At 35.7% G+C, this 14,106-nt stretch overlaps 1 protein-coding gene across 2 annotated transcripts; it reads left to right on the top strand.

Annotated features, from left to right (window-relative positions):
- The first annotated feature begins 244 nt into the window (after window positions 1-244).
- Window positions 245-6,132, top strand: LOC115975696 (proteinaceous RNase P 1, chloroplastic/mitochondrial-like). 2 transcript variants are annotated; one of them, XM_031096586.1, is made up of 8 exons: window positions 245-340; window positions 452-2,082; window positions 2,165-2,254; window positions 2,374-2,555; window positions 2,708-2,828; window positions 3,088-3,156; window positions 3,321-3,450; window positions 5,519-6,132. In XM_031096586.1, the coding sequence occupies exons 1-8, from the start codon at window positions 283-285 to the stop codon at window positions 5,749-5,751; spliced, it is 2,514 nt and encodes an 837-aa protein (XP_030952446.1). In that variant the 5' UTR covers window positions 245-282; the 3' UTR covers window positions 5,752-6,132. The 2 variants fall into 2 exon arrangements, with proteins under 2 accessions (XP_030952446.1, XP_030952447.1); XM_031096587.1 differs by lacking the exons at window positions 3,088-3,156; window positions 3,321-3,450 and having other exon boundaries at window positions 5,519-5,673.
- Window positions 6,133-14,106: the final 7,974 nt, after the last annotated feature.

The raw sequence follows: 14,106 nt of genomic DNA, 5'->3' as shown, positions 1-14,106 counted from the left end.
TGAGTTATATAACAAATATAACCATACAATTGATGTATTAAGGTTATAACTAATTTTTACATTTTTTTTTTAACTTGTCAATTCAAACCGTTAGGATTATCTGCTACTCTCATTGAATGTATTATTAATTTTTTTTGAGAAAAACAATTTATTAAATTAGTAAAAACAAATGATTGATTTGTCAATACAATCCCAAGCCCCCCCACCCCACAACTAGTTTAAATACCATATATTAAAGCTCATATATATCAACATGTTAGCGAGCTCCTCCAACGGCCACAAATGGTCTCCTTTACCTTCAACACACTACAGCAAAAGCACTTCTTCTCGGTCACTCTCTGTAAGTCCCCTCTGACACTCACGCCTTTCAAATTCCCTTCTTTTTCTTCATGTTCCACTTTCTCACCTCAAAAACACACACTTAAACCAAGTTTTTTTCCCTTTCTTGTAGTTAGAGCACATGTTAGTCACACGGAAACAAAGGTGTCTATCACGGACCACACTTTAACAAAAACCATGAATTTAAGAACTACTAAAGAAAATGTTGCTGGGTTTTCTTCTATGAGGGATATGGATGAACGAACACAAAGAAAATCTTTGAAAAATCTTGGTGGTGGTTCAGTGGTGGAAAAGACAGAAAGGAAATTAACGAAAGATAAAAACAGAAGGAAAAACTTGGGTTTTAGAAGAAGCAAGGAAATGGGTTCTGGGAAGTTTTCTCTAAGGACTAGAGATGAGAATATGATGGTATATTCTTTGGAGAGTGTGTGTAGTTCAGTGTTTAATGAGAAGATGGAGAAGAAACCCAGAAAAGTTGATGGTAATCAGGTAGGGAAGGAAGATAAGGCGAAGGGCTCTAAAAAAAATAAGGATGAATCTTCTGAAGTTCCGTTGAGGCTTGCATTGGATATGTGTTCGAAAAGAGGGGATGTCTTGGGTGCAATTCAATTGTATGATAAGGCACTTAAAGAAGGAATTAGGCTAAGACAGTACCATTATACTGTCCTATTGTATCTTTGTTCTTCTGCGGCTAGGGGTGTTATTCATCCTGCTAAAAGTGGGAGTGCTAGTAGGATTTTAAATCCATTGGACTCGTCTAATGGAGTTTCTAATTTGAATAATATTCTGGTTTCAAACGAGCAGCTAGTTGATTTTGGTAGAATTGATGGAACTCCAGGTAAATTGGAGTTGAATTCTAGTAGTAACTTTCAAGATTTTAGTAGTACTTCGAATGAAAAGAACTTAAGCAGCTTTTCTAATGGCTTTAAAAAGTCAACTTCTCAGCTTTTGCATAAACCAAATTCTCCAATAAAGGATGTGGATGACTTTTCAAACACAAAAGATGACCAAGAAGAACATAAAATTCAGGTTGGTGAAGATTTCAAGAAGTATGCACTTCAAAGGGGATTTGAGGTATATGAGAAGATGTGTTCTGATAATGTCCCAATGAATGAAGCAGCATTGACATCTGTAGCAAGAATGGCAGTGTCAATGGGTAATGGTGACCTGGCATTTGATATGGTGAAGCAAATGAAGCCGTTGGGGATAAATCCAAGATTGCGTTCTTATGGTCCTGCTCTATCTTATTTTTGCGATATTGGTGATATTGAAAAAGCATTTGCTGTTGAGAAACACATGTTGGAGCATGGTGTCCATCCAGAAGAGCCTGAATTGTTGGCACTCCTAAGAGTAAGTGTAGGAGCTGGTAAAGGTGACAAGGTGTACTATTTGTTGCATAAACTAAGAACAAGCTTACGGAAGGTCTCATCCACTACTGCAGATTTGATTGTTAAATGGTTTAATAGCAAGGCAGCTTCAAGAGTGGGGAAAACAAAATGGGATACAAGTTTGATAAAGGAAGCAATTGAAAATGGAGGTGGAGGCTGGCATGGACAGGGTTGGTTGGGGAAAGGAAGGTGGAATGTTTCATATACTACTGTTGGAACTGATGGTTTGTGTAATTGCTGTGGGGAGAGATTGGCGCTGATTGACCTCGATCCTAAAGAAACAGAGAATTTTGCTGAGTCAGTTGCATCTATAGCTATAAAAAAAGAGAAAAATTCAAGCTTTCAGAAATTTCAAGTATGAAAATCCCTTGGTAATTCTTATTTCTATTCTTATATGTGGCTTTAATATGGAAAATGAATAAATTTGTTATTGGCAGAAATGGCTTGACTATTATGGACCTTTTGAAGCAGTGGTAGATGCAGCTAATGTAGGTATTTATAACCAGAAGAGATTTGTACCATCCAAGGTATGTTATTTGATAGCTTAAGTGAATGTGACACTTTCAAAGATTCACATTTTTTTACTATTAGTGGTTTTTTTGTTTGGGGGTGGGGTGGGTTGGGGTTGGGGTTCGGAATTCTTAAGGTCAGTGCTGTTGTTAATGGAATACGTCAGAAATTTCCTTCAAAGAAATGGCCTCTCATAGTTTTGCATAACAAGCGTATAACCGGATGTAAGATGGATGCACCAGTAAATAAGGCCTTGATCGAGAAGTGGAAAAATGCTGATGCACTCTATGCGACGCCCACTGGTTCAAATGATGATTGGTACAAAATATATACTGTTGTAATTCATTTTCCTTTGCACATTTATATTTATACATATATGTTAAACTTGAAATTTTTTACTTATTATAATGTCAAAATATTTTTATGATGCTATGCATTTAAAGCATTATGGTTAATAACCTGTGTTTCAGGTACTGGTTGTATGCAGCTATAAAGTTTAAGTGCTTAATTGTGACCAATGACGAGATGAGAGACCATACATTTCAACTTCTAGGAAATGATTTCTTCCCAAAATGGAAGGAGAGGCACCAAGTGAGTGAAGCTCTTGAGGACTTTTTTTTTTTTTTTTTTTTTTTTTTTTTTTTTTTTTTTGAGGAGAAGCTCTTGAGGACTTAATGCTTTAAAGAATCCTTTTTTTTTTTAGCTGTATATAGGTTGCAGATAAATAATACTAACTTCAATTTTTTTTCCTTTTCTAGATAACTAGTTGTGCAACTGATAATGCTTGAACTTCTTGAATGATTTTTTAATGCATTTGTTCTAACAATTTTTTTTTTTTTCTTAATATAAGGTGCATTTCAGTTTTTCTGATTCTGGTCCAGTCTTTCACATGCCTTCTTCTTGCTCTGTTTTAATTCAGGTCAGAACCAATGGATTCCCAATGTCCTTTATTTTAATTTAAAAATAAACTAAAAAATGGATGAATTTTAGTATGATGTGCATATTTGAGTTGATGTGAGTAATAAAGTACTGAAAGCTGATAAATCAGCTAGATAAAACATTCTTGGTTCAACATGTTAACAGGAATCTGATCAAGGATACTGGCATGTTCCAGTTGTATCAGAATGTGATTATGAAGTCGAAAGAACATGGCTATGTATTACACGTGCTAAATTAAGTGCAGCAAGGAAAGATTCCGTCACAAGTCCTGAAGGTATTTTAACCTTCTTGGTTGGTAACACGAAATCACCATGCCTTTCAGCCTATTAATAACCATCTAAAGTGCATGTTTCCTTACAATTAAAATAAAAGCATTCTTAAGTGTACTTTATGTTGCCATTTGAAACGAGTTCATGTGGGACATCCACAAGATCTGGAATGAGTGTAATTTACTTTGAGGAATCACTTTTACCCAATAGGATTTCAAGTATATTTCTGTTAGTAAATTACTTTTTAAGTATATATCAATAGATAATTCACAAAGTTATATTATAGCATACTTCTCTGTTTAGTAATATGTGCAAGTAATTGAGCACTATGTATAATACTTAGACCTAAACACCAGTGAACTGCAGGACGTTAATATGCGTTACAAGATGTGATTCATTTTTCTTTAATGGAAAATATAATTCAATGTTTGTTGGCCTTTTTTAAGGGCCAAAAGATAGTGTTCCCTGATATATGGAGCGTGAATACAACTTTATTTTATTTTAGTTTAGAAGAAATTGTGCTTTTACTTTGCTTTGTTGGATTTTATTTTATTTTGTGCAATGGGTACAACCTTTTTCTAATTAGTATTTTATTTAATTTCTAGAGTCAAGGTTATTTTTACTATTTAATAATTGGACTTTGACTTAAGTTAATTAGGATAGGGGTTTAGTCCTAGTAGTCTATATATGTACACTAAACTCTACTTATAGAAAATAGATACACTAAACTTCAGTGGAGACAATTTGCTTGAGTAATAAAATTTCCTATTGGAAATTTTCCAATGGCTCAGTGATTATTCCTAGGATTTGTTTTCTCTTTCTTGTTTGGTGCTAATTCCAAGCAAGCCTAGCTAGGTATTGACTTGTAGTTTTATTTTTATTTTTGTATTCTTGTTGATTCTCAATCGCCATTGAGAATTCGTGCTGTATCACATCCTCATTATGAATGAAGTTGAGAACGATTAATTCCTTTTTAATTCAGGGGTTTTCTGCATTTCTTTTTTTGGTGTTTTGCTAGTTCCATTGTTGGAAACTAAAACATACAAAAGGTTGCATGCCTATTTAGAGCATTCTCATCAAGAGTGTTATAAATGCTAAAATGCCATTTTTAACATTTATAACCATAAAAACCTACTCCATCAAAGATGCCATATACTAAAAAATTTGACATCTTGCTACAATGAGCTCTCATTTTTGAGAGCGCATTGTAGTAAGATGTTATAATTTTTTAATGTTTTTAATTCTCTTTCTCCTCAGACTCAAACTCACTCTTGTTCTCTTGTTCACTTTCTCAGACTCTCCCTCTCGTTCTCTACCTCTTTCTCATTCCCTCTCTCTTGTGGATTGATTGGTTCTTGGGTCACAGTGCGGTGGTTTGTTGGTCCGATTTGGGTGGTTGGGTAGTGGGTCGTGGGTCCGATGGGGTCACAAGTCGATGATGGGGTTGTGCATCATGGGTTTGATGGGGTCGTGGGTCCAATGGGGTTGTGGGTTGATGGTAGTGGGTCCGATAGGGTTGTGGGTTTGATGGGGTTGTGGTTTCAATGGGGTCATGGTTTGATGGGGTTGTGGGTCATGTGGGTGATGGATCTGGCTGTGGATGTGGATGGTGGTGGTGGGAGATGTGGATGGAGGTTTTTTTTTTTTTTTTGGTGGGAGAGAGAGAGGGAGTGAGTGAGAGAGAGGAAGAATAAAAAATAATAAAGAAAGAATATTTAAATGAAATGGTAAAAAAATAGAAGTTTTAATGTTAGGGATATTGTAAAGTGATGTGTTAAATACTATAAAGTTAGATTTTTAGATGCTAAATGCTAAAATTTTTAAAACTCTTGATGAGAATGCTCTTATTAGGTTAATTATAACACACAACTTCCTTTTATATCCTATCCTTTTGTTTAATTCTTTTTTGGCCAAATATGGGTATGCTTTGAATTTTTACTTACAATCATCGTTTTACTGTTCATGCACATATTCGGACATGTTCATTGTTATCTATCAGTTGATTGCCTTTTCTGTTTTATGAGGCCAAATCAACTTCAACACTGACGGACTGTGTTCACCTGTACTATATAGAATCACAATCTCTTCAGTGTAAGAAGGGGCACTCAAGGTCATCTGCTGAAACCGAAGTAAAGTCACAACCGAATCATGCAAACCATGAAAATGCTAAAAGTCAATCTCAGGAAATCTACAAAAATCTCAGAGATATTCTGTCAGTTTCTTTGTGCTCAAATCGTCAAACAATACTACCACAGCTTGAGGCTGCAGAGATGTTTGGTAACTGTATAATTGATTTTCAAATATAAACATATGGCTGTCTTGTTGGGGACCTGAAATGATGCTGTGGAGAAACAAACCCCAAACGGAGATTTCCTTGATCTGTTATGTGGCTCATGCAGCTGGCTGTATTGTTTAAAGCACATAAAGGTCTGCAGTACAGATTTTTTTTTTTGGCTGCAGCTGATGTTAAATGTGCTTCATCATGTTTTTTTGGCCATCAAAAGTTTTGGAGTAATACTTTTTTGAGTTGTCATTTCCTCTTTCTGGGGCTTCTTTCAGGTTGGTTGGGGACTTGGGGAGGTGGCAATTCGTGCAGGGTGTAATCTTGTACCTTCTTTCTGTATATTCATTTGATACATTTGCTCATATAAAATAGATTTTGCTAAGCATTAATAAATTAAAGATTATCCCAAAAGTTTAAACAGTTAGGAAATGATAAATTTAATCCCGTAATCATAATTCTAACACTCCTCCTCACGTGAGAACATATGAGAATTTTAATATTTTAAATGGGAGGTAGATCTCATGCTCTAATATTATAATAAATTATCGATTGTCTCAAAAACTTAAACTATTAGGAAATGATAAATTTAAACACTTATCTATAATTCTATCAACCATTTATGTTAAAATGCTTTGCCAGTAAGCAGTCATTTTTCTGAGCCACATGACCAAGATGTTTAGGTACTAGGATTGCTTGCTCTAAGGTTCTAAATATTTTTTCACCTGATATTGCATTTTAGTACTAAACTATCAATCATAACCAATCAGGTGGATTCCCGTGGCAACAGCAGCCATGTGCTTTGATTCAGAAATCATGATGCATGTCTCTTAGGCCAGTAAATTGTTCCTTTTTGCTTTGTTCATTACTTCGCTGCAAATGATCTCAATTCTTAATGTTTTGGTGCTGGTAAAAGAGCAGAAGAAGAAAAAGGAAAGGGAGAAGGATAGAAAAAAAAAACAAAGAGATAGGTAAGTAGTAGCTACCAAGACTTTTCAATAAAGAAAATGCAAAATCTATTACTAATTTCACTATAAAAAAGTTTACACATTGACATTGCAATCAATGTGATTTATGACATCAAATATGATAAATAATGATAAAGCCACTATAAGTTATACTAATACCCCCCCCCCAACCCCCAAAAAAAAAAAAAAAAAAGCTTAAAAATTGATATGCCAATGAGTATTGTGGGAGTCAAAAATAGCCAACAAGTGAATAGTGATGAAAGTAATTGATTTACGCAACTAATTTCTAAAAGATAGGAAACAAATCCACAATGGGAGGGTTAAGCAGTAAGTTAAAGCAGATATGAACTAAATCAAGCTTTCATATATGAAGGAACAATGTTCCCGAGGTACATGAGAAGGATTCAAAGGATAAAAACTCAAGAAAACAATCTCTCTAGTTCTCTCTCTTGTTCTTGCACATACTTTCTCTCTCTAATTTTCTGAACCCCTTCCTCTGTTGCCTCCCTTCTCTTTTTATAACCACTTCTTCTCTTCTCCTTATCCTCCAGTTGTCCAGTTCCTAGTTGGATTTGGGGGATACCTGTCCCATCATCCTCTTGCACTACCACTTAGTGATCATGTAGGACTTTTGGGGGTGCTTCCACTATTTAGGCTAGTCATTCAACATTGAATGTGGCTGACATTAGGTGAGGAGTTTCATTAATGCGGAGGTAATTGTTTCACTGGGCTTTGCATTTTCTCTATTTTGTTCCTCAGGGTATATTTGGAAAGTTGGAGATCCTGGCTAACTGAGAGAAGCACTACTCGAGATTCCCTGGCCTTAGGGAGAAGGCTTTAGCTGTCACCTCGATTATGAGTCCTAGGAGAGGTAGCCTGCTTGGAGCTCCATGGTTGCAGGTCTGGATGGTTTCCTTCCACTTGGGTTGTTTTATCTATAACCATACCTTGGGTCGGCCCATTCCTTTGGTTAACTTCTTGGGCTTTGGTCTACAGACCGACCTAAGTTCACCCCTCTATAATAGCCCTCCACAATCTCTTCTTCATTAATGATGAAGTGGAGATTTGGCTCAAGATAAGGGGGTAATCATTGACTGTTATTGATGGGAGGTGGCGTAGTTTGGCAAAAAATCCTCCAGATGTGACTGGTTTCTTCGTTCTTTAATGTGTGACACGTGTGTTTCTGAATGGTGCGATTAGGATTTAAGGAATTAAGGAGGCTCGGGAAACCAAGAGCCACTTTCATTATTTCTTGCTCCTTTTTCCCTTATATAAAGGGGGAACCCAAACTAGTTTCTAGGTTCCCATTTCTCTCATTCTACTTTGTTACATCCTTGAGAAAGAGTGAGAAAGAAAGGGCACTTCTGGTCATTTTGAACTTCCCGTGGTGCCTCGTTCTAGTTTTTCCAATTAGTAAGTCCTCTACTTGTTCTGCATTTTTGGTTTCCACTTCATTTTCTTGACCTTCCAGTCTATTTGGCTAGGGAGATGGGTAAATTTAAGCCCATGGTAGATTTTCTTGAGAGATTAGTAGAGTTTAAGAGGGCTTATGGGATTCCCGATGACGTTGGGGTCAGTTATTGCCCTGAGTCGAAGGTAGACTTTGTAAAAGGGGAAGGGAGGGTGGTTATCCTTTTGGTTCGTTTGTACATGGGGGAGTTAGAATTCCCATGAGCAACCTTTTAACAATTTTTTTGAGACACTTTAAAGTCTACCCAGATCAATGCACCCCTAAAACATTTAGAGTAGTTAGTAGCATAGCTGAGCTCAATGGGAGGCTCGGTCTTAGTCTTACTGAGCATGACATCAACTATGTGTATGGTTTTCAAGATAGTAAAACCTCGAGAAAGTCAGACTCATTTTTTGTCTCCCAAACTCAGATAAAGAAATGGAGGGAGTATCTTTTGATCACGAGGAACTGGTATCCCAACAGACTCCTGTGCCTAATTTTTGCGAGTAAAGCAGGTGGGTAAAAGCACTAGTCTCCTTCAATAAGTTTTTCTATTGTCTTTGATTCCTTTCTTCCCCAAACTTGTTTTTTCCTATTTGTTGCTTTTAGAGGATTACCCTTTCCAAAAGAGGAGGCAGTTAATCAATTCCACCGATTTGAACAGGTTCCTGAGATCCCCAATCTACGCCTACTCGGACGATCAATTACAGGCGGCCCATTTTTTTCTCGATTACACCCTTGTATATTGGATTTTTTAGAATGCTAGTAAAGCAATTAAGGCCAAAGATCCTCAGCTCCCCTACATTGACGTCCATGTTAAAGGATTTATGCTATCCCCTATAGAGATTGCACGGAGGATTGAGGGTGAGTTCACAGCAACTCTCTTCCTCCATTTACGTCGAAAAACCTCGGCATCATGGTAGCCATCCTGGCTGCTTAACATTGAAGAAGAAGAAAAAGAACGGGGAAGGTGTTAGGCACCCAAAATTTCCTGACCCGTGGGTCGGCTTTCAGTCATTGTGTCTTACGCCTTAATCCTATTAAAGACATATTCCACATTGTCATTCTAACTCTCACACACACTAGCCTACATCTAAGCATACAACATGAGACCAATCATCCTAAAACCCTAACATGCATCTATCATGGCATCATATCATCATAAACCCTAGCATGTTCCTATCTCATTACATCCAAGGTAGCAAACAAATCATGGTGAAAACCAAACATGGCAGCAATCAAACATATTACTATGGCATGTAACCTTGCATATACATATCCATAAAAAGAATATAGAGCTCCTATAACAAACAAATGCATGTTCATGTGAATGCATGACTCACCTCACTTACCTTACTGCATCATAGCACCTATACATCAATGAATGGACATATCATATGTATGTTCATGGTAAAATAAAAAATAAAAATAAAACAAACACAAGAGAAAACCCTAATCTAATCATGTTAAGGACAAAAAAAAAATAAAAAAAAAATAAAAAGAGAAACAACAACTTAAGAACATAAAAACAAGACAAAACAAAGGCATATGATGTAAAAGAAACAAAGAAACAAAAGTAGAAAAACTCGAATTAGGGTTCTGGGCTGAAGTATACATGTGCATACATAAGCCTGCATACGCGAGCTAGTTGTATACACATACTTTGAGCCTGCATGTGCATACAGAATTATGCGTGCACAAACATGCCTTAAGAACCCTAACCTAGAAATTTAAGACAGAAAACAGAGTAGAAGCAAAAACTAAAGAAACTAACAACCTAACATGCTTTAAAACATAGAAGCTACTAAATCCTAGGCTAAACAAACATATTAAGATATAAACAAAGCAAGAAAACATAGTAAAAAATAATTAAAATGAAGAGAGAGAAAAAAAAAAAAGAAGAAGCTTAGAACTCAATACCTCGAAACAAAAGCTCCTAGGCTTGATTTTGACTGTTCCGCTCAGTCAAATTTATTCACAATCAAACAAGGAAGTGACTAGTAATCTTAAAACTCAAAGATCAATGCCATAAAAGGCTCCAATAAAAAAAAAAAAAAAGAATGACTTGAGGATGTTTTGTGTGACTAACTCCCCCTTTGATTCACTATTTCTGGTGAATCTTATGTTTTCCCTTAGGATTTTCTCTGTCCTCGAAATATACCATGTAAGGCTTTATATAGTTGAAAAATAGGGGTTTGGAATGGCTTCCAAATGATGTGGGATTCATTACAGGCCGAGTGTTTCCTTGGCCTTTATTTTCCAAAATAGATATATTTGCTCATAAAAAGTTATTTTTTCCATTTTAACATTTTTGAAGTCAATTTAGAATTTGATTAGGCCTTAAACCAACCTTGGGCCTTAGAATTTTACCATCATTAGGGAACGAGGGCCCAAGTCGTAAGGGGTGTAAAATGTGATGTCTATAGATGCCCCTCTTTTGGATTGTGAGCTCTACTGATAGAATCAAAATAATAAGAGACAAACCATTTTGTTTTGACGTATGGATCAGGCCTAACCCACACACACGACACACAACATACATACATGGGGCAGGGTGCAACTCTGTAGAGTTTTGTGGGATTCAAATGTCTGAATTCCCACCTCTGTTGAACGAGAAACGAGCAACGACATGTTCACTATCCTAGAACTTGCTTTGCCAATTGCAAGCAAAAGGCGAGTGACTCATTATCTTAGAGTCACTAAAAAAGATAAACAAACATGGCCAATGGCCGTAGCCATCAACCAGACAAACAAGGTGCTCTTTCGAGTTTAAAAGGATACATATCTATGGTGTCCTTATGGGGATCTCGCCTCAAACTTCTTCGGGTGGCTATCTTGAAGTAAGAATCAAAGACACACAAAAAGAATGGCTACTATCCTAAGCCAAAAGAGAACTCATGACATCATCATACCATATTATCGTCACATTAATGTTGGAAAAACATATGGAAAATACAGTTTTATATCTCATACAAAAACATGCAGTGGAATACAAATGGATCTACTTCATTCATGTGAGATAGCATGCAATGTCCAAGTTTTAGAAACAAAGAACAAAATGCGTACCTTGATTCAGTGAAATTCAAAACAAATGAAGATCGAACTTGAGAAGACTTTCAATCTTCACTCCAATTCCACAATGTGTCCAAGATGTGTGGTCTCTCAATTAGTTCTATATGTAATTGTTCAAGAGAATAACCAAGTGTCTCACTTGAGAAAAACTCTGAATCTTTTTCCTTTTTAATCATACATATATTTCTGCACTTAGCATTTACTTTATTTAATAACTCTTATTAAATAAATCATTGATTATCTAATTGGGTTAGCCAATTGGGCTAGCCCAATTGGGCTTTAGTGTGTGGCTCGGAGTAAGACCAAAAGGGACAAATAAAACTCTAGTTCCAACGGGCTTTGGACTTATTTGTCAACTCTTGACAAGTCCAAAGTTACCATTAATTATATTTAATACTACTATATAAATATAATTTGCACTCTATGCCTTATTAATAAATTATATCTCAAGACTTTATTAAACATTTAATCCCTTCATGAAAATATTCGTAGTAATACAAAGTCATAATGTGTAACTGTCACTTTTAAGATTACTACATCTTGATCCTTGAGTACCCGGTTTAATTCTTTAAGTTATTCATATATATTTTATGAAATCTAATTTCATAAAATATAAACTTTAGTGACTCTTTACTAAAGTGGTTAGGCCTAACACTCTGAATAAACAAACCCATTAAACTTATCTCAAGGGAATATTTTATATCTCTATAAAGAGACTATGAATTCCATCTTGAGAATATGTGTTCCTTCAACATTACGTGTGGTTGCCTAACATACTGAGGTTTTGACCGTTTGTCTAGATCTCACCCCTGATATATTAAAGCAACCTACATTTCATGATCGGGTTCACTAATCTCTCAAGATTGAGAGTATATGTAAATGAGAAGTCATGAGATATATTACTCGTCTAACAGTTGTGAATAGAATAATAAATCTCATAGCGGTCCAATTCAATATGTTTTATATACTTAAAACATATTAACATATCAACTAGAAGTCTCCACTTCCATGATCAAGAAAAATCATCTTAATTGACATGTTATAGTCTTTGCAAATAAAATGCCCAATTTCATCACTGATTACGAACTAAGATTTTGAGTTTACAAAGAACTTGTGATTTATATCTTCTGTGACTAAATCACATAAATCACATACTATGCATTTCAAGGACTATATGGTAATGTCCAAACATTCATGCTACCATTATCTTAGATAATAATAAAACAAGTTTATTACATAGAACATAATGTCATACATGGCATACAATAGGATTTTAGGGCACTAATTTTAACAATCTCCCACTTGCCCTTAAAGACTATTGCACATTAATGTAACTCCCATTCCTTCTAGGTGTGACTCAAAACTCTTCTAAGGCAAAGCTTTGGTAAAGGGATCTGCTAGATTATTTGTACTATCAATCTTTGCTACTACCACATCTCCCTGAGCCACAATGTCTCGAATAATATGATACTTTTTTTCTATGTTCTTTCCTTTCTTATGATTCCTTGGATCTTTGGATTGTGCAACTGCTCTACTATTGTCACAGAACAAAGTGATTGGAACTTGCTCCATTCTCATGACACCAAGATCATAAAGGAATTTCTTCAGCCAAACAGTTTCTTTTGTTGCTTCACAAGTAGCAACAAATTTAGCTTCCATGGTGGAGTCGGTAATACAAGATTGCTTAACACTCCTCCAACTTATGGCTCCACTTCCCAAGGTGAACACACAACCCAAAGTGGACTTTTTGAAATCAAGATCTAACTAAAAATCAGAATCTGTGTAACTAATAGGCATCAAATCCTCACATCGATAAACAAGCACATAGTCTCTTGTTCTCCTTAGATACTTGAGAATATGCTTTATAGCCTCCCAATGTTTTGGTCCTAGATTATTGATATCAGCTGACTATGCCAACTGAATAACAGATATCTAGCCTAGTAAGTAGCATGGCATACATGAGACTACTCACTGCTAAAGCATATGGAACTTGTCTCATTGTCTTTTCCTCTTCAAAAGTCTTAGGCCTTTGGTCATCAGACAGAGGAACTCCATGTCTGAAGGGAAGCAATCCTTTCTTGGAGTTTTGCATGCTAAACCTTGCTAGAAACTTATCTATATATCTAGCTTGTGACAAGCCTAACATTCTATTCTTTCAATCTCGTTAAAGCTTGATCCTTAGAATATAGTTAGCTTCGCCTAAGTCCTTCATATCAAATTGGCTTAACAACCAAATCTTTACTGATGACATTACCCTACATTGTTTCCAATGAGTAGAATATCATCAACATAAAGCACTAAGAACATTACTACTTTATCTTGATGTCTCTTGTACATACAAGGTTCATCAAGATTTTGTTCAAAACCAAATGACTTGATTGCTTGATCAAATCTGATGTTCCATGATCTAGATGCTTGCTTAAGTCCATAAATGGATGTTTTCAACTTGCATACCATATGCTCTTGGTTCTTTGCTATGAAACCTTCTGGTTGCATCATATAAATTTCTTCATCAAGATTACCATTTAGAAAAGCAATCTTGGCATCTATTTTCCAAATCTCATAATCATAATGGGTAGCAATGGATAAGAGAATTCTGTTAGATTTAAGCATGGCTACTAGCGAAAAAGTTTCTTCATAATCAATACCTTGTTTTTGTATATACCTTTTCACCACCAGTCTTGCCTTAAAAGTTTCAACCTTTCCATCTATCCCTCTCTTCCTCTTGTAAATCCATTTGCAACTAATAGGTTTAATGCCATTAGGAACCTTTACAAGATCCCAAACTTGATTGGAATACATAGAATCCAATTTAAATTTCATAGCTTTAGCCCAATGATGTGCATCTATATCTTTCATTGCCTCTTCTTAATTGTAAGGATTAGATTTA

The sequence above is a fragment of the Quercus lobata genome, chromosome 2 (assembly GCF_001633185.2).
Source record: "Quercus lobata isolate SW786 chromosome 2, ValleyOak3.0 Primary Assembly, whole genome shotgun sequence".
Classification (NCBI taxonomy): Eukaryota; Viridiplantae; Streptophyta; class Magnoliopsida; order Fagales; family Fagaceae; genus Quercus; species Quercus lobata.
The sequence above is the reverse complement of the archived record's forward strand: the minus strand, read 5'-3'. Positions and strand labels throughout refer to the sequence as shown.

Bases quoted from the DNA above. Each gene is read 5' to 3' on its own strand.
- LOC115975696 (XM_031096586.1), top strand. From the start codon at position 283: ATGGTCTCCTTTACCTTCAACACACTACAGCAAAAGCACTTCTTCTCG. The intron at 2,083-2,164 runs GTATGAAAATCC...TGTTATTGGCAG, and splicing joins CAAGCTTTCAGAAATTTCAA to AAATGGCTTGACTATTATGG. The intron at 2,829-3,087 runs GTGAGTGAAGCT...TCTTAATATAAG, and splicing joins AATGGAAGGAGAGGCACCAA to GTGCATTTCAGTTTTTCTGA.